Raw genomic sequence first — 25681 nt, 5'->3', positions numbered from 1 at the left:
CCAACAATTTGATGCATAACCTATGTTGCAGCTAGTAGTTGCACCGCGGCCAACTCTCCTTTTTCGTCTTTTGAATCAAAAGTTTAATCTTCTAATTATAAACCAAACACCGAAAAATAAAAATACTTTTTCTATGGAAACATTTTTGGCGAAACAAACACAGCCTTAATGGTTATCGCCGTATCGGATCATCGCCAATAAAATTGAACTATCCGATCAGTGGAGATATTGTTCGTAAAATTGGCAATTACTTATTTCTTGTACATTCGACTGGAACTATCACGTGCCACGTCAGTGCATGTCATCTAATGTTTCTTCAGATGAATGGTATTTGGACATATAGAGAGAGAGAGAGAGAGAGAGGGGAGAGACAGAGACTGTCTGGTTATGGGGGGGGGGGGGGGGGGGGGGGGGGGGGGGGGGGGGGGGTTGATGGGTTGGTTTGGTTGGTTGGTTTTTATTCCTTTGTTTGTGGAGCGGAGGAGAGAACGCCTCTCTCCCTCTATCTCATTCTCTCCCTAAAAAAATTTAACACGAAATCTTTCTTTCCCTTCCTTTTCTCTCTCCTCTCTCTCTCTCTCTCTCTCTCTTTCTCTCTCTGTGCAGCGGAGAAGCTCGCCGGTTTCTCTTCTCACCTTGACCTTCCTCTCTGGGGTACATATCCTTTTTGTTTTTGGGCTTTGAGGTGGGACGGGCAACGGCTCCCGGGCGGCTGAGGGGGGGGAATGGGGGTCGCCGCGGCTGCTCCAACGGAGACTGGCTGGTGATGGAGGCGGCGGTTTCGGGATGGCTTACGATGCCGGAATTCCCATGCCCCGGGCGTCCGTGACGGAAGAACCCTCTCTGTCACCATCTCTCAGCGACGGTTCTCGTCTCTCATTGCCTCTTCCCTCTCTCTCTCTCTCTGTCTCTCTTTCTCTGTTTTTTCCCGTCGCTTTTCCGTTTCCCTGCTCAGGACATCGCTGTCTGATCCGAATTATAGGTTTTATTGCCGTTTAGTTTGTGTTTGGTATCGAAGTGATCCGATGTACTCCCACATTGTCGGCTGATCAACGTAGAGACTGACTGGTAGATTTACCTCTCAGCAATTGTGATGCTTCTCGTAGATGAGGGCGGAAGCTCGTGATGCTCGACGCGATAATCTGTTTCTGTTCTATGTCATTATTGCAATCCTTGAACAACTTCGTACATTCTCTCTTCATCAAAGGGGCGCTTGTTTCCGGGACTGAGTGCTCAATTACAGTAACAATAGCTAAAAAGTCTGATCCTGGGCAATGTTTGTTTTTAGCATTTCAAGATTGATTTGTACTCATTTTTCTCGGTTTCGCTAACTAGAGAAAACGCAAAATGAATATTATACTCTTAGGCCATTTGATCTGTGACGGGCATTTTGACTGTATATGGTCATTGCGAAGAGTATATATAGTTATCTCAGGCTATTCGATTTTGTTTATAATGGCATGTGTTGGACCCCTCGTAACGGCTTAAGATCTTAGTGTACAGTTAGTGAAAATTGATTCGAGGGTATGGAAGGATTAAGTTGGTTTTATTCCCATAATTGGGATGCTCTTCACCTCTAATGTAGTGAAAAACGAGTTCTCCTGTCCTTAGATATCACTCAGTTGGTAACTTGGTATACTTAGTGGTCTAATGATCAGGCATTTGAACACTTTCTCGAGTTTATTATAGGATGTGATCTCATGAGATACATATTCTAAATATGGTCATACTTTGGTTTCAGATTCAATGTGGCAAATTAACTTGAGAACATCGAGTGAAGCAGTAGAAAGTGGACCCTACCCTGAGCGACCGGGGGAACCAGATTGTTCTTACTACATCAGAACAGGACTCTGCCGGTTTGGGGCCACATGCCGATTTAATCACCCTGCTAACAGGAAGCTGGTATAGCAGAATGTCTGTACAATTTTGTTGTTCAACTCTTAGTCAATCTTTCATGAATGAGAATTAGGTTGCTAGATCATACATCCCATGTTATAATGCTTGGCCTGTACTCACTCTGTAGCTATTGCCTTCGCATTCTAAGGTTACAATGAGGCATCATTCTTTATGAACAATTCACATTGGGACGCTTTTGTGAAATATTTATCTGTTTAGGCTAATATTTTCTCTGGTTTCAATCTTTCAGAGCTGATATTCACATAGCATTTGTTCCCTTGCAGGCAATAGCTAATGCAAGAATGCATGGAGAGTACCCAGAAAGAATTGGGCAGCCAGAGTGTCAGGCATGTGTCATTTTTCGGCTTAATTCTTCCTCTCGCAGCATCAGATCTTATGAAAGTGAACTTTTCCCTGTCTTCTATAATGCGTATTAGATGCATGCAGGTGCTTGTGGTGTGCGTTTTCTTTTTTAGGTTGTCCTTTCCTTTTGGATTGTCTATGGAATAACAACGAACAATCATTCGAATTTGAAGAATTATCTTGATTAATTGCTATGTTGAATTGTTGCACAGTATTACCTGAAGACAGGGACCTGCAAATTTGGAGCCACCTGCAAATTTCACCATCCTAGAGATAAGGCGGGTATTGCAGGAAAAGTTTCCTTAAATGCTATAGGCTATCCAGTTCGTCCGGTTCGTACACTTCACTGTCAATACATGCTTATACAAGCTATTATTAACTACCTACTTATTAATTTAGTACTTGTTTATTTGCAGAATGAGATGGAGTGTGCTTATTATTTAAGAACGGGGCAGTGCAAGTTTGGTAGCACCTGCAAGTTCCACCATCCTCAGCCTGTTAACATGATGGTTTCATTACGAGGGTCTCCTGTCTACCCTTCTCTCCACTCTCCTACAACTCCGAGTCAGCAGTCGTACTTGGGAGGAGTCACAAATTGGTCGAGAGCATCTTTCATTGCAAGTCCTCGTTGGCAAGGCCCTTCAAGCTATGCTCCCCTCATTCTCCCCCAGAGCATGGTTTCTGTTCCAAGCTGGAATACGTACAGCGTAAGCCTTTACCTGGACATTGTTTCACAATCCCATTTTCTTCTGTTTGCGGGGGATTCGGGTTTCATGTTATTTGGCACATCCTGTAACACGTTTTGTTTGCCTTGGGTTTGCTCATTATTATGATTTTCACTGGTTGTGAACTTCTTTCTAATACATTTTGTATGATACATTTAGATTGCTTAATTTTCCAGGGCCAATTAGGGACTGTCTCGTCACCAGATAACCAGCTTAAAATGGCAGGAAGCAATCAGATGTATGGAACTTCACATCAGAGCGACACGATGAGCGCAGGATCTCAGGGGCCGTTCTCTCCTTACAGATCGAGATCGGTCCCGCTCGGTTTCTATGCCTTGCAGCGGGAGAATATCTTTCCAGAGAGAGCAGGTCAGCCAGAATGCCAATTCTACATGAAGACGGGCGATTGCAAGTTCGGTGCAGTTTGCAAGTTTCATCATCCTAGAGAAAGACTGATCCCTCCTCCTGACTGCCTCTTAAGCCCCATTGGCCTTCCTTTACGTCCGGTTAGTATGATGGTGTTACTTCAAGAAATGACTTATGTGCCAATTATTTGTTTTCCATGCTGAGATTTCACCTGTAGACCACTTTGTTCCACAAGACCGATGATATGTCAATGAAGAGCATTAATTAGATTCCACTTTTTAGTGACCACTAGAACAACCCAAAATCTCGATAGAACCCCTTGGCTGATGCCTTATCCAAACTGAATAAATACCCTGGTTTTAATGCTGTGGTTCATCCCTTTTTCACCGATGGACCACTCATGTATATAATAGTGTGAAAGATATAATTTTCTCTCTGCTTTAGGCATTGTATACATATTAGTAAAACAAAGGTAAAAGTAGGAGCAAATTAGTGATAATTTAAAACTTCCGAGTCTATAAGTGGTCCCACACTTGGAACTATTGGGTGCAAATATGTGTCAACGTGCAGAATACGAACTGATGTGGATGTAAAGCTTCAGGGTGCAAAACTGATCTGCACTTTCTAACTTTAAGCAGCACTGCGACATGGTGATTAATTCAATGTAATCACTGGTGTTCTGTTGGGATTTCGTGCCAAAATTTATATCGTATTCGGATTTTCCAGTGGCATTTATTTGAAGTTACTATAGAAGTGAGTACAGATTCCATCCTAGATAATGAGAACCTGATTCTATCCTAGATAATGATAAGGAAATATCACGAATGCATTGCTCTGTTTGTCATTCGTTATCAATACTGAGTACTGTTTTCGTGTTTCCAACAGGGAGAACCTCTGTGCATCTTTTATTCCCGTTATGGTATCTGCAAGTTCGGCCCGAGTTGCAAGTTCGACCACCCTATGGGTATCTTTGGGAACAACCTCTCCGCATCCTCTTCCTCTATTTCCCCTCTCCGACTGCTGTTTGCATCATCCCCAGGAACTACTGCATTAGCCCTATCGTCAGATGGGCTTGTCGATGCAGGCCAGGGAAGGCCCAGGAGACTCTCGTTGTCAGAGACGAGGCAGATGCCACCGAATGATGACTCCATTGACACCGAGGGATAAATATCGACACCCCTCGAGAGAAGTTTTGGAGGGTAGAGAGAGGACAGAGAGGAGGAGTTATAATCTATTAGTGGTGATCACACCGATTGAGATGTACAGCTGCTCTTGTCGGGTCGAGTTTTGTTTCTTCCCGATATTGCGATTTGGGCGGCAAATTTAACTGCCCGAAATATCCTGATTTGCTGATCTGTAAATTTAAGAGTGTGTCACATTTGGAAAGCCTGATGCGTAACATTCATTTCATCTGCTTGGAAGAATCCAATGTATCCGATTTGAATTCAACTGACTACTTTTGTTTCAAGCCCGTCATCTTTTTGCTCATATGTTGATGTTTTCTGCACACTGATAAGGTCGACTTCTACTTACTAATTTCCGCATGAAATCGCGTGGTTTCTTATTGGAAATCTTCGATACTTAGGTCTTAACATCTGCAACACTTGCTTCTGAATTACTGTTGCTGTTTGAACATTATATAATTTCCTCAGCCTTCGAAGTTTTGCTTGCTGCAGGCTGCAGGGATTAAGGTACGAGAACTTCTGCTGCACTGATCTCGAGGAGTGCGAAAAATCATCCAATGTCAGGTATGGAGGAGCTGAAATACTATGTACCATTAGAATTCCCGTTATATGAAATTAGTTCAGAACATGTTACGGAACCTCCAACTCATAGAAGTCTATGTCTCCGTCATACCATGTACAGTCCAAGAAATTAACGTTGAAAATCTACTATAATGAGGCGGTGATCCGTGATTATATGAAGTATTAGATTTTTTTTTTTTGGTTAAATACTATTGAGCTAACCATGAGTAAAACACTCCACCATCATTTCTCCGTGAAAAAAAGAACATTGTATTACCCAAAAGAAGGGGGATAATAATCTCCTTCGTTGTAAGGGCGATCTTTTTTTGTTTCGCCGGCTGTTGGAAGAGCAATCTTTATTTATTTGGTTATCTATTTATCTATCTCTAAGGCAAATGTCAAATTTGATCCTCAATCTTGCGTTGCATTTTCACTTCCGTTCTAAATCTTTTTTCTTTTTCTTTCAATCATATCTTAACGTTACACATTTTTATTCACTCTAGTCCTACCTTCAACTTTTCCATCCAAAGATTACTTTTCCACCCAAAACTTTTTTCAAACTATCGGCCTGATGAAGTCGCTGGAGGCCTCTGAAGTTGCAGACAAGCTAGAATTACGATCTCTCAATTCTGACGGCTGGCGCCCTGCCGGTAGTCGCCCCCACCCCCTTTGCGGTTGCCAACGGCCCTAGAGATGTGCCCCCTCCGGTGGAATAGAGAGATCCCAATCGAACTGGGATCTCTCAATTCTGAGGGGATAGGGCCCACCGGTGGCCATTCCAGAACCTTCTAGGTGGGGGTGAGGTGGCCATTGATGGGCCTCCTTCTCCCATGGAATTGAGAGATTCTAGTCGATCGGCATCTTTTGATTCCCTAGTTATTTATTTATTTATTTGATTTTTAATATTTTTGAAATTTGTTTTTAATAAAATAATAAATATTAAAATTTATTGGATGGAAAAGTAAGTTTCTGGTGGAAAAATTGACAGTAGAATTGAAGTGAACAAATTATGTAGCATTAAAGATAAGAATGAAAAAAGAAAAAAAGCATGAAAGTGAAAAAATAGCATAAGATTGAGGGCCGAAAGTGAATTTTTCCTTTACTATTTATTCGCATGTTTGCCACATTTATGTTGACTGAATTAAGCGTGAGTCGAGTTGCATGGGACGTGACCTGGTATATGTGCCTCTTTAGAGAAAGAAAAGAAGGAATATGAGACTCACCATGTGGATTTTTTCATTTACTTCTACAATGACTTGCGGTCACCATGGCACACGATCGTCATTGTTTGATCGTGTTGCATTTAAATGCAACTTTCGAATAGCGTCACATCACCAGCGTTGCATCTCCACTTCGTGGATTCAATGGCTGAGGGGGCATAGAGTCATGGTAACACCATGCATCATTTTAGAATTTTTCACGGTACATATGCTAGACTTGTGCAATAAGCTGATACTATCATTTTAATTATCGAGAAAATCATTTCCCCTATCAACACTATTTTTCTCATATCTCTTTTTCATTTTCTTAGAATTTTTGATGTCCCATTAATATATCTCTTTTGTTAGTATCTCTTTTTCTATAAACTAAAGAAGAGATACAAAAGCAGATAGGACGTGGAAATCGACTCTGAAATTGTTCGATGCCTTTATAGTAGCGGAGAGGATGTGCTTCCAACCTTCTCCGCTGTAGTCTCTTATGTACGCCACCCCTTGGCTCTAATCTAAGGAATAACTGGTCTATGTCATTCATACATTTAGGAGGGAAAATATTTTCGCTGATTGAATTGCTCTAAAGGTACTCAGCCTCTCTTGGGGACTTCATGTTTTTTTTCCTTATGCATTGGAAAGCATACTCTCACTTTTGTATTTCTTAATTTATACGTTCAATCCCTACTTTCCAATAGTATCATTGGTGGGTATTCCCATACCCCAGTTTTGTATTGCTTAATTCATTTAATTTACAATGGGCTCCGGATCCTTCATTGGAGGGGAGAAAAAAGAAAAAAAAGGAAGGTACAAAAGATTACCCCTCCTTTTTTTTCTTTTTCTTTTTGGTAATAATAGAGGTATATAAGCCTAGTTTAAGGAAATGAAATAAAACTAAATAAATGGGTATATAAGTTCCATCGGTGAGGATCCAATCTAGGACTTCTTGATTCCAGGTGGCGTCTTGTGTCACAGCACCAAAACTCCTTCTTCAAAGGTTATTTCCTCTTTGATTGCGAAGTGGTGCAACGACCGATTTTCTTCTTTTTATTCATACTAGAAGGCAAGCGCGTACATTGCACGTATAGTACGATATATTAATGAAATAAGAATTAAAATTTATTCTATTATTATGCATGACTATAACTAATACTTTATAAATTCATAACAAAATGTTTAACCTTGTTTTAATGGCTAGTGTAGTCTCATTTTTTTCGTGGATTTCATCTAGTTTTTAAATGGATATTCCGTTGGATATCTCACTTCTTTTTTCTTGAAGATCTTTCTGATAATTTCTTTTTAAATATAAAATTTTGGGAAAATTGCACTAGCCATACAAAATATTTTGAAATGTACCATGATTGATATAAAAAGTTTATATGAACGATACAAAAGTTTGAAAAAAGGTAACAATAAGATATATTCTCTTAATTTTGGATTGACAATGTAACTTATTATGAACGTAGCAAATGATGTGTCATTTGTCGTGCTATGGCTCGGATAATATAATAAAAAAGTCATTTTCTAAAATTTCAATTAAAATAAATAAATAAATCATTTAAAATTTTTTTTTACATCTCCTTCCTCTCTTTCACTCTCTCTCCGCCACATATGAATAACTTAGGTTGAAAAACATAAATTTTCTTTTATTAAACCATGATAATCTTTATTCATGTGAGAATCATATCACATAAATCCGTATGATGTCTTATTCACTTTTGTTCATTTAATAAATGATTTTACTTATTAATTTCTATCTAATATTTTGATAAAAAGGTTTTTAATTAATTTAATATTATTTTACTATCTAAAAACTATAATATGTTACATATATATGTACATAGCTAACTGAAGAAAGAAATCTCGAAGGAAACAAAAATACAAAAACCAGATATGTAAAATAGAGGGAGGGGGCTTCGTGTAGTGGTTCAAGTCATCCACTTGGAACCATAAGATTTTGGATTTGAGCCTCGTCAGTGAGACTTTCTTATCCTTTTATTTAGCTTTCATTGTTCTTGTACTATACGATAAGCCTCCATTATAATAAAAAAAAAATACTTTAAGAAAAAATATGACTAGTCTGAGTTTCTTCTTCTTGTTTTTTTTTTGAATGACAAGTTTGAGTTAAATTACAATTTAATTGTGAACTCAGATATTAATCCTTTCGTGAAATTAATCCGCCCCAACGGGCAGTTAGTTTAATGAGTATTTTGTAACATCAAGGTTCATAGAGTTTCTCGGATAAATTATTTTGTATCAATTCATGGGATCTTTTTCGATGGAATTGATGCATACACCTATGCTTAGAAAGTGTGATTGTGTCGCCGGTGATCACTTGGTTTATTAAGTTGAATGTATGGAAAGTCTAATCTTGTTATGGACAAATCAAGCAACGTGGCTTGATTTAGATGGTTCAATACCTCCTATCCTTAATTTAGCAAAAAAGTCCCGATTTTGAGTTTTGTTAATGAAGAAAATTCACGATTGTAAGAGCTTAACTTCTTAAGGGGCTGACCCAACTCGAATCTGAATTACCTAGAAGCCATTAGACTCCCATATACCAAGCAGAGCACACCGAAGAAAAATGATAAATCATAGAGCATATTTTATATGTATAAACTTTTTAGTTATAAATGAATGTTCATGAGTTTAATTTTTTTTCTTTAGCACCAAAGTTTATGAGAGTAATGGGAATTAAAGAGCAACTGACCTGAACACTTGTTTCTTTAATTTAAATATGCATTTGACATATATGTCATAAAATAAAATAAACATACCGTATGAGTGCTCAAAGTTCATGAGTTGATGACTCAGACCTTCAAAAAGGCCCATTTATACACATTTCAAATTAATTAAAGATTTGTTGGGAATGTGTCATCATTGTTTTTCCATGAGATCGATGCTTAACTTTTTAAGACTGAACACAGCAAAGGGTAACAAAAATGGTACAACAAAGAAGAAGTTGAAAATATCAATTATATGATGGAAACTAAATTAATTAGGACGACTAAACATGAAGAATCTCTTCGGCATCTTGGTGAAATCTCTGTCTACATCGGTATATCAGTGTACGAACTCCAGGATTGCATAGTAAGCAATCAACACTGGGAGGGACACCATCATGCCGAATATTACCCTGTCATCAGGTAAACATGGAATGAGACCCCGACTCGTTTGAAATAGCCTATATTCGATCAGTTACGGCAATTGACTGATCATATATGTGGGAAAAAGAGCTTACGCCGTGCTAAGCACATCCGCATGCAATCCATATTCTTTGGCGTAGATGAAGGACGTGATCGATTGTGGCAATGCCGCCTGCATGATCGGATGAATGAAACAAATTATACGTGCTTGAGGGGCTCTGATTAATAAGTAGATTATGAAGAAATTTTTTGAAGAGATCACTGTCAAACTCATACGAAAATTCGTTTTTATTTTATTTTAGACAAAAGCGTCGTGATATTCTTTCTTATAACTATAATTATAATTTTTGAGGATACAATATATTTTGTATACTATATATTGTAGTCCTTCCGCACGTACGCACGGACCTTTGGTGTTTGTGCAAAACAATTATCTCACAAACTATTTTTATAATCCTTCATAGTGATTGATAATATCGTTCATTAGTGTGTGTGTATATATATATATTAGATGTGCATTTTTTTTAATTATCTTTTCACTTGCCGGTGAAAGTGATTTCTTTTAGTTGCCCATTTTTCCGTGGAAATGACTGTGTAAGCAACACTTGTGGGGTGGTACGGTTCTTGCCAATTATATATATATATATATATATGTATATATAAGAATTTTTCATTTTTTCGTAAAATTCTTTTAATTTCTTAAAAGTAGAAGAATAAATTGAAAAATGGTTATATAATAAGTTAAAACTATAGAAAATTTAAAACAGTTATAAAATAAACTTCTTCCTTAAATAATAATATGAAAAAAAAATACTATACACCCGAGGATCATGCATGTAATAGGTACCTGAATGATGGCGACTCGGAGAACATCGCCGTGCAAGCCCACGGCTATGGCCCCAATGGCAAGAGCGACCGGTCCCGCTATGAACCTAAGTACCATCCCGAATATGGTCAGGCTGGTCCCACATGCCACCAACTTCTCCTGTAAGGCCATGAAGATGCCTGCAAAATGGAATGCCATTCCAATACACACGCATATATGGGTGTGTACATATTGCGTCAAGGTCGATCCAAAAATTAAACGATTATTCACGGGACATGATGATATAATTTAATTAGTTGTTTCTTTCGAAAGGAAAATAGTGCAATGATATGCTCTGATTTAAGAATTAAGAAATTTTTTTTGGCATGAACTTTATGTTGCGTTTGGTTTCAAAAGATGATTTTAAAATCAGATTTTGATTTTGAAAAAGAGTAGTATAAATAGAGTCTACCATTTGATTTTGTATGAGTTATTTTGTTTTGTTGTGGAAAAAGAGTGGTATAAATGGGGTCTACCCTTTGACTTTGTATGAGTTATTTTATTTTATTGTGGGTAGAATTAAGTTAAAGTGTGATTTTAAAATCACATTGTGAAACCAAACAAAGCATTAGTATATGAAAGCCTAATTGTTCCCCGATTAATCCAGCCGCATCGAGTTGGCTCACTAAGGGGTAAAACTCTCACAACATGGATTTTTTTTCATTTACAAGACTCGAACTTAAGACCTTATTTAAAGAGAACAAGTAGCGAATTGTTTGAACCAATTCACGTTGGTAGAATTAAGAGATTTCAGTTTTGAAAAACATATACATATATATTTGTGCATGGTTCTGTATACGTTAAGAGGTATATAAGGTGGAATTCAGCAAAAAGGTATTTAAGCTGGTGTCTCACCCATACTAAACATGGCAGTGCCAGTTCCAGCTTTTGACATGATCGACACACATCCTTCCATAATACTTGGCATCTCAACATGCCACCTGCATCACAAATTAATCCGATATAACATAACATATAGAAAGAGACACGCCGATACATAAATATAAACGCATGTAGGTATACCTATTCGCAATGAGAGCCCAAATGATGCCGATAATGCAGGCATATGAGTTTGGGTTCATGGCGAGCTTTAGCCCGACGACACGCATCAAGTACCAGAAGGACCGTGCTTTTGAGCTACTCATTTCAACCTCGTTCCTACCTTCCAAGTCCTTCACCGGATTAGTTGTTGATATAATTTGAGAACTCGGCACCGGTGAAGATTCAGAAGAAGAGGAATAGATATCGAGCCCCGCACGCCTGACCTCTAGGACGAACAAGAGGATTGTGAGCCATATGATCGCTTGCACGACCGATGACTGCACCACGAGGTCGACCCCCATCTGGCCATACATAGCCTTAATAAGGGGCACCCCGACAACGAGCGAATTCGTCAAGGTGCACAAGGAAAAGCTCGTGATGGACCATCCGTAGCTCCCTTTGGTACTGAACTTGGCCCAGAACGCCAGCACCGCCACAATTATGACTTTAGAGATGACATCCGCCCCGATGAACATAAAGTTCCACTCAAAGGGGTCGACATGGGAGGTGAACTCGAACGCGAACAGAGGCAGCGTGAAATAGCATACGAGATGGTTTATTGCATCGCACTGCTCAGGGTTAAATATGCGCCACCACCTCACCGAGCCGTAGCCCATCAATAGGGCAACATAGAGAGGCACCATGGCCACAATTACCTTATACACATCTCCCCACCCTATCATTCTCTGCTCTTGCTTCTTCTGGTTCTTCTTAGGAGCTATCAATAAATATATATTCAAGTTCTTCCAAGAAATAGTGACACTGGGAACGTTGAGATGTTAATGAGAATGTTGAGGAGGGTATTTATATTGCATGAAGGGTCGAAAGACAAATTAAAGCTGATGTTATTATTTTTATTGTAAATAATACATCTCATTAATTGGAATAATTAATTCTTCTAATTAGAAGGAAGCCTATATGGCATAGCACAAAAATAGCGAAAACCAAGTAAAGGGTCATGGAAATTCCTCTAATGATGATTTAATCTTGAACCTCATGGTTTACCATGAGTCAACGATTTGTACCACTGCACCCAAGCCTTTTTCTCAATTAGAATAATTTATTAGTATTTGAATTAGGGAGACAAAGGGCTTCTAAGTGGAAGTGTATAGGATTCTCTATGCACTATTGGGAATACCTTGGAGAATATATGATATTAGTTTTTTTGCTGCGATCGGTGCATGGAAGGGGTAGGGTTGCTTTCATGTCCCGTTGGGGTCTTAATGCACGAATGATAAAATCTCTCTATATAGAATATAGAATAAGGTGCAGCGATTATTCCAGCCATCACCCTCTGCAAATAGGTTTTTATTTTTTGCCATTGTATTTTTTGAAATTACATTTTCCATCATTTTACAATATATTTCTTTTATATCTTTATAATTGATAATTTGCATTCCCATATATATTTACTCAATTTAATTGACCAATCTTGCCTGCAACTTTAATCGACTCGTCCGGCCTAGATTAATTTGCTTGTCTTGGCCAGCCATTTGCGGAGACGTAAGAGTACACGTAAATACGATTTAAGCTGAATCATTAAATATAACAATTTTGTTTGAATTATAATCATAAATTTTCTAAATTTTTCCAGAATTTTTATTATTTAGTGAAATTATAATATTTAGGAGTCGTATAAAAAAATTACGAATTTTTTAAAGAATTACAAGAAAATATATGTGGCATTAATTTAATTCAGTTTATCCAATAATTTCTAGAAGCATTAATCAAAATGACTATTTATGTTTGTTTTACTTCAAGTTTCATCCAACGTTTTGACATACATTTTTAAGAACTTTATGTAGTTCTATGATCAAATTGGTAAACTATCATGTACTTTGATGTATTCATGGCCAGGACTTGCGTAAGGAAGTATTTTTTTCATCGTGCCGGTTCGCAATATGATGCAAAATATTCGACCTATATAAGTAATTTGGTTATACTATCAGCAAAGGCGAATGCCCTGAATTTATATTGTCCCTCAATCTTGAGTGCCGTAAGCCGCATAAATGATAATTGAGAATCAATTCCTAAAGATTAAAAGTCGGCATAGATGACGTAATCCATGCAATTGATTTTTCAGTTCAAACTAATTAGTTGCGCACTGCACGTACGAACCGACCAAACTCCGCTCAATAATTTATTCCCATCTTTTATGGCATCAATTGTGATCCAATAGTCGAAATTGTCATCTCATAAAAAGGCTGGAAGCCATATAGTTTCCTCAATAGAACATATTCAAGTTTTATTGGGGAATTTACTTAAAATGGCCAATGGTTTACTCGTTTTGTCAAATCTATCATATGTTTTTTTTTTGTCAAATCTATCACATGGTTTACTTTTTGCATCAAATCTATCCCGGCGTTATTTTTTCCGTCGACATCTAACGGATGTGCTGACGTGGCGCCCACGTGGCAAGTGTGGCCCACTATCTCTCCATGTGCCACGTCAGCACGGCCGTAATATGTTGACGGAAAAGATAATACCGGGATAGATTTGATGCAAAAAGTAAATCATGTGATAGATTTGACAAAACGAGTAAACCATGTGTCATTTTAGGTAAAAACCCCAATTTTATTTTGAAACATTCTTCGTAAGTAAATATGTATTTCGATAAAGAACAACTATGAATTTGGGTCCATCGATAACTATTAAAGACCAATGTAAACTTAATCTCAAAGATTTATTTTATCAACATCATCCTCGATAATATCTTGTGTTATATGATAACATATTTTCAAAAAGAAATAACACGTTACTCTTTCTATTATGAGTCACAAATACCAATGACAACAAATTGTATAATAAGGTGACAGCGTATTGCTTCTTATACTTTTGTACTTTGACAACACATTTGGCAATATCTAGTGGCGAAATGATATTCTGTTGACAGACTTTAATAACATCCATGACAAAGACCGACGTTTGAAAAGTTGGGAAAAGTTCCAAAAATGTCGGGATAGGCTAAACAAAAGGCGGCTTTTTTTTTTTGAGTAAAATGCACTTTACCCCCTAACCTTTGAACCTAGTGGCGGATCGCCCTCTGACTTTTAATATTTTGCGAGATGCCCCATCACCTATTTAAAATGAAATAAAGTGCACCTCTTATTACTTTTCCATTCATTTTCCGGCCAAAAGTAAAATTCTTATTAATTTATTAATTTTAAATTCATAAAATAATTTTAAAAATGAAAAAATTGAAAAAGAAAAGGTAGAAGAATGTCCAAATAAAGACGAGGGGGGGATGTTTGTGCGCTTAGAATTTGGGCTTTTCTTGATTAAGTGGCAAATGTAAGGAAGGTGATAAGAGAGATCTTTTTTATGGAGACTGCGATAAATTCATTCATGGAGATTGCGTTGTTTGCTCTTGTTTTGCTGACTGAAAAATGTTTATTGTCTCACTAACCCCTGCTTCCTCTTGTTCCACTGTGTCCCCTCCCCAGTCGCCAAGCCCTCTCCCTCCCCTCCGCTACGCCGTCTTCTTCTCCCCCGCCAAGTTGCCCTCTTTATCAGCCCAATGCTGACCCACCTGAACTTTCTGCCCCTTCCCCTCCTTCCCCACCACCTCAGACATCTCCTCCTTTCCTCCTTCGGTGGTCGCTGTCTCCTTGACCAAATCAGTGTCGCCACCTCCATTGGCCCCCACCAAAAGATTCTCCACGCTATTGATGTCACCATCTTTGCCCCCACCACCGTCTCCTTCTCTGCCTCCTTTCTCTCGATTATTTTTTAACAATTCCCATTTTTTTAGTTTTTATAACTATTTTCTTAGTTCCCAAATTAATAAATTGCTAATAAGTTATCTTTTGGCCGGAAAATGACCAAAGAAGGAGCCGGGGATGCAATTTGCTTCATTTTAAATAGGTTAGGGGGTATTCTACAAACTTTTTAAAGTCGGGAGGCAATCTGCCGCTAGGCTCAAAGGTCAGGGGGCAAATTACATTTTACTCTTTTTTTTTTGCGTCGGCTAAACTTAAAAATGTTCGCATATTGTTAACAAAGGTCGACGTTTTTCAAAATGTCAGCTAAAAGGTGGTCAATCCCGACGTTTTGAAAAACGTCTGAATAAACCCTTTCTAGGCAATTTTTCCCAACGTTTTGCTTTTCGTTGGGCCAAAAACATCGGGTGAGGCCTGTTTTTCTGTAGTGGTGAGTCCCAATCGTTTAATATCACAAGGACATTTCAATGTTCAGAACTCCAACCCATCATAATCCTTTATGTGTGAGCCCATAAGCTCCTTCTATGGTATTGAACTACAAAGAGAATCATAATTCTTCATTAATATGGTGAGATCATAATAAGGTGTACATAGCCGTAGGCTCACAGAAAATATAATCTTTATAGCAATACCATGTACCAGTCTCGCGAAACATATCTTATGAATCTGAATGATTTACATATAGGGACATAATCTTGAAAATAAGGCGCTAGAGTATGAATTTTTTATGGTGTGTTCCCTGATTTTCTGAACCCAAAAAGCCTCGACGAATATAGTTTGAACCGGTACGACCCGCTAAGTGGTAAAACTCTTTCAATATAAATTTTATCTATTCATAAAATTTGAATCCAAGATTTTGCATAAGGGGAATGATCATGTTTTTATTATTCATAATATATAAGTTTCTATGTAATATGCACAATGGACATCAACGTTTAGTGCACAACGTTGCGTCAAATTAATTAATTAATCACCCAGAAAGATTAGATCAAATTACTAGCAGAATGTTCTATGCGGTTCAATATATAGCCTTTTAGAAGCCCAAGTACGTGTGCAAGACAATATATAGCAGCCGTACTTGGTGATTGCTTACTCATAATAACAAATTGCTGATCCATCATTTAATTACTATACTGTACTATATACTTTCTAAGAAAAAGGAATTGAGGAAGAATAAACCTCGGAATATTGAAACAACATCTTTCTTTTTGTCTACGAATATTAAATATTGAACCGAAACACTTAAACATGGCACTTCGCCCTTTTTTGTCCTTCATATAGGCCTTGGCTCTTCACAGACAGGGGTTCCTCAAAGCATGAAACTCTATGGTGCAATTAGTTTTTTGTATAATTTTTTCTTTTAAATCGGTGAATTCTTATTATTAATAGATAAAATGAATGAATGAATGCATGAATAATTAATTATCGAACGAATTACAAAACGATTGCATCATATAATAATCAATTATAATGCATGAAAGTTGAAGACGGAAACGATGATGCGACTGTCTAAACTAAATTAGCAAACTCTCATCTCTATGTTATGTGTCTTTACCGTTTTATTTTTCTTAAGTCGAATGAATTTCCATGTATATTTTATTTAGATTAAATTTAACTAATCGTCTCTAGTTAGCCCACGTTATCAAATTGGGAGGTTGGAACACCCCTGCAGCCACCGACCCCCAGATTGAGGTTGCAGATGTGGTCTTAGCCAGTGGGCGACCCCGATCGGAGGTGGGTGGCCAGCAGGGGTGCCTTTGACCTCCTTCCCGATCCCAACCAGCCCTTTACTTTTTTAAAATTATTTTTTATTTTATTTGATTTATTTTAGGTCCCTAAAATTGCATTCTGTGCAAAATTGTTACAAGCGCCACATCAACATTTCGTCCAATTTATGACGGAATACCGACGGCGTGTTGTGCGGTGAAAAAGAAAATTGTGTTGTTCATAAAATTATTTGAATTTGTGCTACTATGTGAAAATCGAAAATAAAAAATCCATGTTGTATGGTATTATTTTCGCTATATATTAACACAATCAATTCCTTTTTGTCTTTATATCTATAACATTAACTCTAGTATCATATGGTTTAAATAAATATATTATTAAAAAAACTTCTGTCATAGTATAATGACAGTATAAAACGATATATTGTCCTTGATTTTTCCCCCTACAATCTTACTAATATATTTAGAGTTAGTTCTAATAAAGCATATATTTTACCCTCTCTCCTTATATATAGATAAAAATGACACTTGTTGTAAATTTAAATTATTATATTCCAAATTGTTTTGTTTATAGCTAATTTTAAGTTTTCCGTTAGGTTTTCCTGTTTGTTTATATTCACACTTATTTTCATCTATGTTGTAGACGAGAGATCTCTATTTCAATTATTATCAGAATCTACGAAATCTCTTGATTTTTTAATTATTTTATTCTTAACAAAATTATGAGATTTGATAATTATATGTTGAAAATTTCAATTAAATATAACAAGTTTTCTTTAATTAGTTTCTGAAATAAATGCCACGAACCCATGCTTTACCTAGTTGCACCTAAAGATGTTCTGACATGCAAATTCACGAAAATGTTCTGAGTAATGTTTTTGCATCCATATATTCAATAATAATAGTACGGCTCTGAACATAAAGATTATATTCTTTGCGAAGAGAAGCATAAAAAATTATATACAGATTTTGCACTCTTTTAATATTCCTCTAACATATTCCTTAAAAAATCTGTCAGCTTGAACCACATAATTTGTGCACTTGCAGATACTTATATGGGCAAACATTTAGTGGCAAGGAACTCATCAATTGTACAAAAGCCTCTATATATATATATATATATATATTTTTTTTTTTTTTTTTCATTTCAGTAATACTGGAGAACTTGTAAGCAGTGTTATTAGAACCGGACCGGATGATGAACCGGAAGGGGTATGAATTCATAGGTTTATGAGTCCAACCTGGGGGTTCGATAGGTCAGACCGCACGTTTAATTAAAATAAAATAAATATTCATATTATTAAAAAATTATGATAATTAAGATAGAAGTATGATGATTTTTAAAAAATATAATAATAGTGTAAGAAAATATCTATATTTAATATTTCTTACGCCAAAATAAATATTGAATTTTAATAAGTACTTAAAAGTAGAGGGAATATGAAAGTAGTGGTGGCTTGGTTCGTAGTATTTTGGTATGGGAAGTAATAGGTCATGAGTTCAAATCTTTACACAATCAAACAATTTTTACACTAAATAAAAAACCAATAAAACCCATAAATTGCCCGGTTCAATGGAATTTTACTCAAAACCAGCCGGTTTAATGGGTCCAACGGTTCAAATCTACAATTTGGGTTTTCAGGCGAATCGGACCGAACATGGTGCCGGTTCCCAGTTCGACCGGTTGAACCGGCTGGTCCGGTCTGGTTATGATAACAATGCTTGTAAAGAACATATTCCATATTTGGTGGCTCATAATTTGACATAATAAATAGTGTTGAGTATGTCTCGTATTCAGTGAAGAATCTGAAGACCAGAGCGTTAATGAGATCACACGAAAAAGGAATGGGCAAGACCTCAGATTATACTGAGATTATATTTCCTATTTTGTATGGATTTCGTTGTATTTCTTAGATATTTAAATAGCGAAATTATCTCTAGGGGATGTTAGAGATAATTCTAGAATATCTTTAAAATATTTCAAATGAGGAAATATCCTAGGATTATATTAGGATATTTTTGAGATATTGGGAATGTATTGTATTTTTTTTAAAGGGGAGAGAGTTTTGTATTAGGATAACATGTTGTGTGAGAATTATAGGTAATCTTCCTGAAAATTCTCGAGTTTACTCTCTTGGAGTCTTTTCGAATTGGGTCTTGCAATGGGGCCAAGAAACATGAGTATGGTCTCGAGGTTGTAATATCCAGTTTATCGATCTAGTGAAATCTCCTGCTTTATCGGTACATGTTTCCCTCGCCTTGAGGATATTACCACGTGTATCTCGATGGTATTTCTTCTCTCTTCTCATTCTAAATTCCTTGAATCGGCGCACTTTCCCAACAATTAGAAATAATCCACAGTATTCGTATACGATAATTCTATGCCTGCGGGGTAACATCTACCTTAAGAGACTATCATTTAGAACCTTTGCCATTGTCTATAATCTTTGGTCTATTTACGCTTTCTCCCCGGAAATATTCCTTAAGAATTTCTCTTTTAGTTTTTTGAAAAAATTCCCTCAAAAATAATTTTGATTTTTTAAAATATTTCTTAAGAAATTTTTGAGGGAATATCACTGGTAAAATAATTTTGTTTTTTAAAAATTTCAGAGAGGGTATTTTGGTTGAAATTCCTCGAAAATAAATTTAATGTTCTAAATTTTTCGACATAATTCTGTTGGCAATAAATTGGAAATCCATCGTAAATTCCTGCTGAAAATTTCCTTCGAGAATACCGAGTTTTGTTATGGCAGAGAAAAGGAGGAAGAGAATCAACATGGGTTGGTGAAAACAGTTCAACGCTTGTTCCTTTTAATTGAAGATCTCAGTTCGAGTATTGTGAATCGAGGAAATTCATGTTGGGAGAGTTTTACATCCTTAGTACGCTGACCTAGCTCAAACTAATCCGTTAGGTTTTCGAAAATTGGGGTACACATCGAAAAAGGTGGAAGATAAGAAAAACAATAACAAGAAACCTACGTGGGTTGTTTTAAGCGGTTCGACACTTCATCCGCTTAAACAAGATGCTGGGAGTCTTGTGAATGAAAAAAAATCCATACTGAGATAGTTTTACGCTTTCGTGGACCAACCCGACTCAAACTGAATTAATTTAAATCCATTAGGCTTTTAGATAGCGTGGTACACCTCGGAAAAAAAAATAAGAGAGGGAAAAACTATAATAGGACCAACGTTTCGGCATCCAGTTTTGTTCTAGAAAATGAAATTCCTACTGATTGGAGGAGCATAAATTGGGAGCCTGTGTGGAAAATAAATAAATATCCAAGCAAAATACCTTTTTTTCTTTCCTTTTGGCTTTTCGTGGTCATGTCCATTTGTCACACTGAATCAAGCAAGAGCAGAAGAAATGGCTGAGATTGTTGTAATCAGAATAACTCCCAAAAGACACTCATCACTTGCTACCTTTTTCTCCATAGGACATAATTGTTGCGACTGATATACGATAGTGGAAGACAATATGAACGAAAAATAGAAAGGACACACGAAATTGATTACCCAGTTCGTCAGAAATTCTGACTACGTCTGGGGGTGCCGTCAAGCTAGGTATTCTACTTTTTTTTTTAGTTAGGGTTACAAGAGATATAAATTGCTGTTTATAAAGGGAACAACCCTAATTACATCACCAGTTGGATCGCCGATCTCGATCCGAATTCACAGTACTTCAGGCTTCATAACTCAACAATCTCCTACCTGGAGACTGAACACGAATGTAATTATCTCTTCATTTTCATAGTCAACAAATAATCCATAAATGACGGCGACGCCAATCCTCGAACTCCTCAAGTTCCAAGGCCAGTTGAAGCCATGCATAGCTTCAACTTCTCTAAGGTCACAACCTTAGTTAACATGTCAACAAGATTCTCGCTTTCACGAATCTTACATTGAACAGCTCAGTTACACCTCCACAAAAGTTAGGCTTGAATTACAAGCTCGGACGGTCAGTGTATCTTTTCTCTAAAATCTCACAAGGTATATATAATATTCTTGGTCGGACGATCAATGATGTTTCATTAGTCGTGTGTCTTTAACTTGCGGGTGACAAAATTCGTTCAATACCTTTTCTTTTTTTCAAAAGTTCGAAATATATATACATATATATATATATATAAAAGACAAAAAAAAGGAAAAACAATATAGATAGAAAATAGATTGTGCATTAAGCTGTTAAATTATTGATTACAAAAAGAAAATTTTAAGTGGATTGGACATTTCCAGAAATAACAAACATCTTCTTGAGCTGGCCACCACATAAAAATAGGCCGTGCAGCAGAGTGCCCCCTGACTCGGTACGTGTGGCCTTCCTGATTTGCGTAATGCATGGAAACATCAAGATTAATAATTAAACTTGCTATTCCGTTCATATAAGTCAGGCTATATATCGCTGCATCGACCCAACTTTTATCCATTTTATGTAAAAGTAACGAATGATATATCTCATTTCGTATTCAAGAAGGATGTAAAATTATGAAAAGAGTTGAATAAGAGAATATATACCAAATAAAAATATTTGTCAAACACTTATAGGGCATATTAAAAGACTGTTAATATATATAGTTATGGGTCCACCACATACCACGATCAATCCACATCAAATAACACCTACAACACACACACACACACACACACACACATATATATATATAGGATCGATGAAAAATACAATTTCAATATGGCAATGTAAATTTCTACAGAAATGTTGTATTGTTACAAATAAATGGAATAATAGATATAAGTACCCTCATTTGTACTATACGTGCTTTTGTCCCAGGAATTGATGAAATAGACGAAGTTTATGAATGGGGGGGTTGAGAAAAGGAAGTGTGACGAGGAGGTAGGTTTGAGAGTGCAGCAAAGATGAACGGGAGTATATGATATGAGTTCGTAGGGTTGAAATTGGAGAATTACAAAAATGGTCTTGTAAGCAGGGGCAGAGCCAATGTATAGTTAGGGGTCCTGAACTTAGAATGTTTTTTTTTTATGTAAAATTAGTATTTTGTCCCCCCGAATTTTTTTTTTATTAAGTAACATTTTTGCCCCCTCTTGATGAAAATCCTAACTCCGCCCCTGCTTGTAAGCATTTTTTTTTCCTGAAATCGAGTTCTATAAGTTTTATTCTGACTTTTTCAATTCTAAAATGTTTGCTCCGTTAAGTGCTTATGGTTTAAATTGTGACTGATCATTAAATAATGCTGACATGAACACAAACAAACGTCCTATTTGTGTCTATATGAAAGGAGAAGGCATCTCCTCCCAAATCAACATGGGCAAATATATACTACTAGTGCCGGTGTATGTTGATGAGATTATGGAATGGTTTTCATTTCTTTTGCAATTATAATTCTGTTTTTTTTTTCTTTTTGTTATAAAGGAGGCCCATTGCAATTACAATTCAGTTACCACTGAAATCAAATGGGTGATCTTCATGCTTTGATTAAAAAAAAGGCTTTTGACAAAAAAACTGTTGCATACGTTTGATTAGGTAAATATAAAGACTCCCAGGATTTATCATAATATTCTCGAACGTTACAAAGATAAGACCTTGCTGATATCGAATTTATTCGTCCATCCTTCATTGCTAAGTGTAGAATTACAATTAGTTAATATAAGCTGATTATTCATAGATCTTATAAGTACTGCAAAGCTGCATAGTAACCGATCAACAGTGGGAGGGACACCAACGTTCCAAATACCACCCTGCAATATCATTAGAACAAGGCACAAGTTAGGCAGAGTGCAAAAATTAACTCATATCCATGGCGGGTTAATGGATGGACTGGATTTGATCAGAGTACTCACGCGGTGCTAATTACGTTTGCGTGCAATCCGTATTCTTTAGCATAGACGAAAGAAGCAATTGATTGGGGAAGCGCCGCCTGCAAGAAAATGTAAGTCGTTATAAGAAAGACTTCATCAAAAGCCATGATTTTCATATCTAAAATGACAAGTCATTTGAAATCTGTTTGTTTAAATTCGATGTGATACTCCCGATCTCATCATCGGGACACCCAATGCCAATGTATAGTGGACCTTTCGTGAGTCGTTTAAGACATACTTTACAACTAACATTTAAAAGGAACTTTCTAATACCATCTGATCACCCTAGTCCAGATTTTACCAACCCATACATCTTTTTTTTGAAAAGTTTATAACTTATTTTTCACTAATTGGCTGTGGATGAATTCAATTCCTTCATTTTTCGATGTTTTCTCGATACAAACAGCGGAAAGTTTGAAACAAGAAATCCATAACAGAGACAACCTAAATTACCTGAATGATTGTAACCGGGAAAAAGAAAAAAAAATTACCTGGATGATGGCAATACGAAACGGGTCGCCATGCAAGCCCATGACAAAAGAACTGAAGGCCATAACAGCCGGCCCAACAATGAATCTTAGGATCATTCCCAACGCCGTGGGCCCCTTCCCACACGCTATTATTTTCTTCTGGGTTGCCATAAATATACCTTCACACAGAGTTCATAAGAACAAGTGAACAACAGAACATGTCAGATGATGAAAGAGATCGAGTTAGTTCAATTATGCAATTGGGGTTAATTAGTATTCTCAGTAATTAAAATTGTCTTGCCAATATCCTCTACAATGAAGTCAGTAAGTGATGATCTTAAAAGTTACATACCGATGTTAAACATAGCGGTGCCCGTCCCAGCGCGCGAAAGGATCGAGATGGACCCTTTTATCACACCTGGCATCTTGAATTTCAACCTACCAAGTATCACATACAAAAACAACTAGTTATCAATATACCAATATTAGTTTAATTCGGTGTCTCTTTTAACTCGAAAAGCATATAAATTCCTCCTTGAACCAAAAGAGAAAATAAAATAAAATAACTAAATAAATAAATTCCTCCTATTCTAAGTTCTCATGTCCTATTCATCTCCAAGAGATTGAGAGGCCTCGAGGGAATCAACTTAAGTTGAGATTTCACAGCAAGATCTTTCAATTTTTAAGTGTAGGCCTTAAACTGAACTTGTAATTCAATTTCTATAACGATTGTATATATGTAAAATAATAAGTTAGCATATAAATATTTCAAGAAAAAAAAAAAAAAAGGAAGCATATAAATATGCGTGTCATGCATACGTGTATGTATGCATGTCGATATATATTAATATATATTAATTACCAGTGTGCTGCCAAAGCCCAAGCAACACCGAGGACGACGGCGATGACATTAGGATTCATGGCAAGCTTAATTCCTGCCACTCTCATGAAACCCCACCTGCTGGAACTATCCGATCTCTCGGCAATGACATTAGGATTCATGTTGTCTGCCTCCAGATTACCCGTTCCCTCTATGTCTCTCTCATTCGTCTGATCATGCCGATGATCATCACTCGAGGTCGAGTTGGCGCCCACACCACCTGATGAAGCCATCTGCAAACTCTCCATCCTCGTCTTTCGGAACTCCAGGAACATCAGGAGCAGCGGGAACCACACAAGCGACTGCACGACCGAGAGTTGGATGACAAGGTCCATGCCCAGTGGGCCGTACATTGGGCTCATCGCAGGGACACCTACGACGAGCAAGTTGGTCAGTGTGCTAAGGGAGAAGCCGGTCACGCACGAGTTCAGGCTTCCCGAAGGCCTGGGTCCACCGGCGCCGAACCGGGCCCAAGCCCACCAGAGCGCAAAACCCATGATTGTGATGACCTTCGACACAGCGTCGGCGGCAATCAGCCGGTAGTTCATGAGGAAAGGATCGACATTGGCGGTGAAGTCGAAGCTGAAGAGCGGGAAGATGAAGAGGCAAATGAAACGGTTTATGCCATCACACTGCTCAGGAGTGAAGAGCCGCCACCAGCGCACCGAGCCATAACCAAGTAGTAGGGCCACGTAGAGTGGGACCATACCCACCACCACCTTCGATATATCTTCAAACCCGATCATACTATATCTCTAGCTGCTAGCACACTTTTGTGATTTTTGGGTCAGAAAAACTACACGCAAAGAGTGTATTTTGTGGGAAAATGTGTGGTGAGATATCTCAACGTGAGGTGCTATTTAAAGTTCTCTGAGAATGAGATTTGAGTTATTGGAAATTTTTGATAAACTTAATTAGTGGCATAGTTGACCTTCGAGGAAAATGGTTGAAGGCATTTAAACCATGCAATGTATGGTTTCGGAAATGGAACGGGAATATGTTTTGAAGTGAAACTGAGTGCGATGATGACGGGAGAGCACATGGAGAGCAAATTAAAGTGAGCCGGGGAGATTTAATGCTGTGGAATTTATTTTTCGATTTGGATTTAAGAGATATCATGAGAAAGTCTTCGGTTTAATTGTAAGATCTTCCATGACACTTCATTTTGCATTTTCCTTTTTGTTCCCATAGAGCCTATGAAAATTTTCATTTTCACAAAAACGAAAAAAGACAAGGCAAACCAAGGTAAATGAGTGTGAATATTTTATGATTTATGTTATGGTCAAATATATATGTATTAACTATTAATGTCTCACTAAATTATATCAGAAGAGTCCCTACGGGGGAATATATATATATATATATATATATCAGAGAGTTGTTATTTTGTAAATTATTTTTACGTGGGGTAAACATGTTGGGAAGGGATGTACTCAATCAAACAATAACGCAGCGATTAATCTTCCTCCCCTACTAGTGTAATTGAGATAGGAACTAATCAAATCAACCAACAAGCAGTAAAGTAAAAGAACACCAAGAATTTTATGTGGAAAACCCCGATGTAGGGAAAAATCACGGGACCAACTCCGAATCAACGACCCACCATAAATGAAGGTTATACAATGTCTTTCATCAAGGGTAAACCCTTGGATCACCAAACTCAAGAGAAACACTCTCTTGGATCACCCAAACACTAAA

At 37.1% G+C, this 25681-nt stretch overlaps 3 protein-coding genes across 5 annotated transcripts; 1 reads left to right on the top strand and 2 right to left on the bottom strand.

Moving 5' to 3' along the window:
* Positions 1-480: 480 nt before the first annotated feature.
* LOC116211675 (zinc finger CCCH domain-containing protein ZFN-like) lies at positions 481-4838 on the top strand. 3 transcript variants are annotated; one of them, XM_031546146.1, is made up of 7 exons: positions 481-865; positions 1742-1902; positions 2181-2243; positions 2472-2591; positions 2676-2966; positions 3161-3490; positions 4236-4838. In XM_031546146.1, exons 1-7 carry the CDS (start codon positions 787-789, stop codon positions 4515-4517), a joined length of 1326 nt encoding a protein of 441 aa, XP_031402006.1. In that variant the 5' UTR covers positions 481-786; the 3' UTR covers positions 4518-4838. The 3 variants fall into 3 exon arrangements, with proteins under 3 accessions (XP_031402006.1, XP_031402008.1, XP_031402007.1); XM_031546148.1 differs by lacking the exon at positions 481-865 and having other exon boundaries at positions 1775-1914; XM_031546147.1 differs by lacking the exons at positions 481-865; positions 1742-1902 and having other exon boundaries at positions 2219-2343.
* Positions 4839-9101: 4263 nt separating this feature from the next.
* On the bottom strand, positions 9102-12122 carry LOC116210142 (auxin efflux carrier component 5-like). Its single transcript, XM_031543959.1, has 5 exons — positions 11338-12122; positions 11170-11255; positions 10297-10454; positions 9545-9621; positions 9102-9439 (listed from the first exon to the last, which is right to left on the bottom strand). The coding sequence occupies exons 1-5, from the start codon at positions 12036-12038 to the stop codon at positions 9367-9369; spliced, it is 1095 nt and encodes a 364-aa protein (XP_031399819.1). The 5' UTR covers positions 12039-12122; the 3' UTR covers positions 9102-9366.
* Positions 12123-22299: 10177 nt separating this feature from the next.
* Positions 22300-24967, bottom strand: LOC116210313 (auxin efflux carrier component 5-like). Its single transcript, XM_031544174.1, has 5 exons — positions 23966-24967; positions 23456-23541; positions 23125-23282; positions 22616-22692; positions 22300-22513 (listed from the first exon to the last, which is right to left on the bottom strand). Exons 1-5 carry the CDS (start codon positions 24727-24729, stop codon positions 22444-22446), a joined length of 1155 nt encoding a protein of 384 aa, XP_031400034.1. The 5' UTR covers positions 24730-24967; the 3' UTR covers positions 22300-22443.
* Positions 24968-25681: the final 714 nt, after the last annotated feature.

Source organism: Punica granatum, chromosome 6 (assembly GCF_007655135.1).
Source record: "Punica granatum isolate Tunisia-2019 chromosome 6, ASM765513v2, whole genome shotgun sequence".
In the NCBI taxonomy this organism is placed as follows: Eukaryota; Viridiplantae; Streptophyta; class Magnoliopsida; order Myrtales; family Lythraceae; genus Punica; species Punica granatum.
This window is presented reverse-complemented; position numbering and strand designations above follow the sequence as displayed.

What these genes read in the sequence shown, in the direction of transcription:
- LOC116210313 (XM_031544174.1), bottom strand. Translation starts at nt 24,729, where the DNA reads ATGATCGGGTTTGAAGATATATCGAAGGTGGTGGTGGGTATGGTCCCA. An exon ending in TGGGCTTTGGCAGCACACTG is followed by an intron (nt 23,542 to 23,965) that starts GTAATTAATATA and finishes GATACTTGGTAG; the next exon opens with GTTGAAATTCAAGATGCCAG. An exon ending in CACCGCTATGTTTAACATCG is followed by an intron (nt 23,283 to 23,455) that starts GTATGTAACTTT and finishes CTCTGTGTGAAG; the next exon opens with GTATATTTATGGCAACCCAG.
- LOC116211675 (XM_031546146.1), top strand. Translation starts at nt 787, where the DNA reads ATGGCTTACGATGCCGGAATTCCCATGCCCCGGGCGTCCGTGACGGAA. An exon ending in GTCACCATCTCTCAGCGACG is followed by an intron (nt 866 to 1,741) that starts GTTCTCGTCTCT and finishes CTTTGGTTTCAG; the next exon opens with ATTCAATGTGGCAAATTAAC. An exon ending in ACCCTGCTAACAGGAAGCTG is followed by an intron (nt 1,903 to 2,180) that starts GTATAGCAGAAT and finishes GTTCCCTTGCAG; the next exon opens with GCAATAGCTAATGCAAGAAT.
- LOC116210142 (XM_031543959.1), bottom strand. Translation starts at nt 12,038, where the DNA reads ATGATAGGGTGGGGAGATGTGTATAAGGTAATTGTGGCCATGGTGCCT. An exon ending in TGGGCTCTCATTGCGAATAG is followed by an intron (nt 11,256 to 11,337) that starts GTATACCTACAT and finishes TTTGTGATGCAG; the next exon opens with GTGGCATGTTGAGATGCCAA. An exon ending in GCGGATGTGCTTAGCACGGC is followed by an intron (nt 9,440 to 9,544) that starts GTAAGCTCTTTT and finishes ACCTGATGACAG; the next exon opens with GGTAATATTCGGCATGATGG.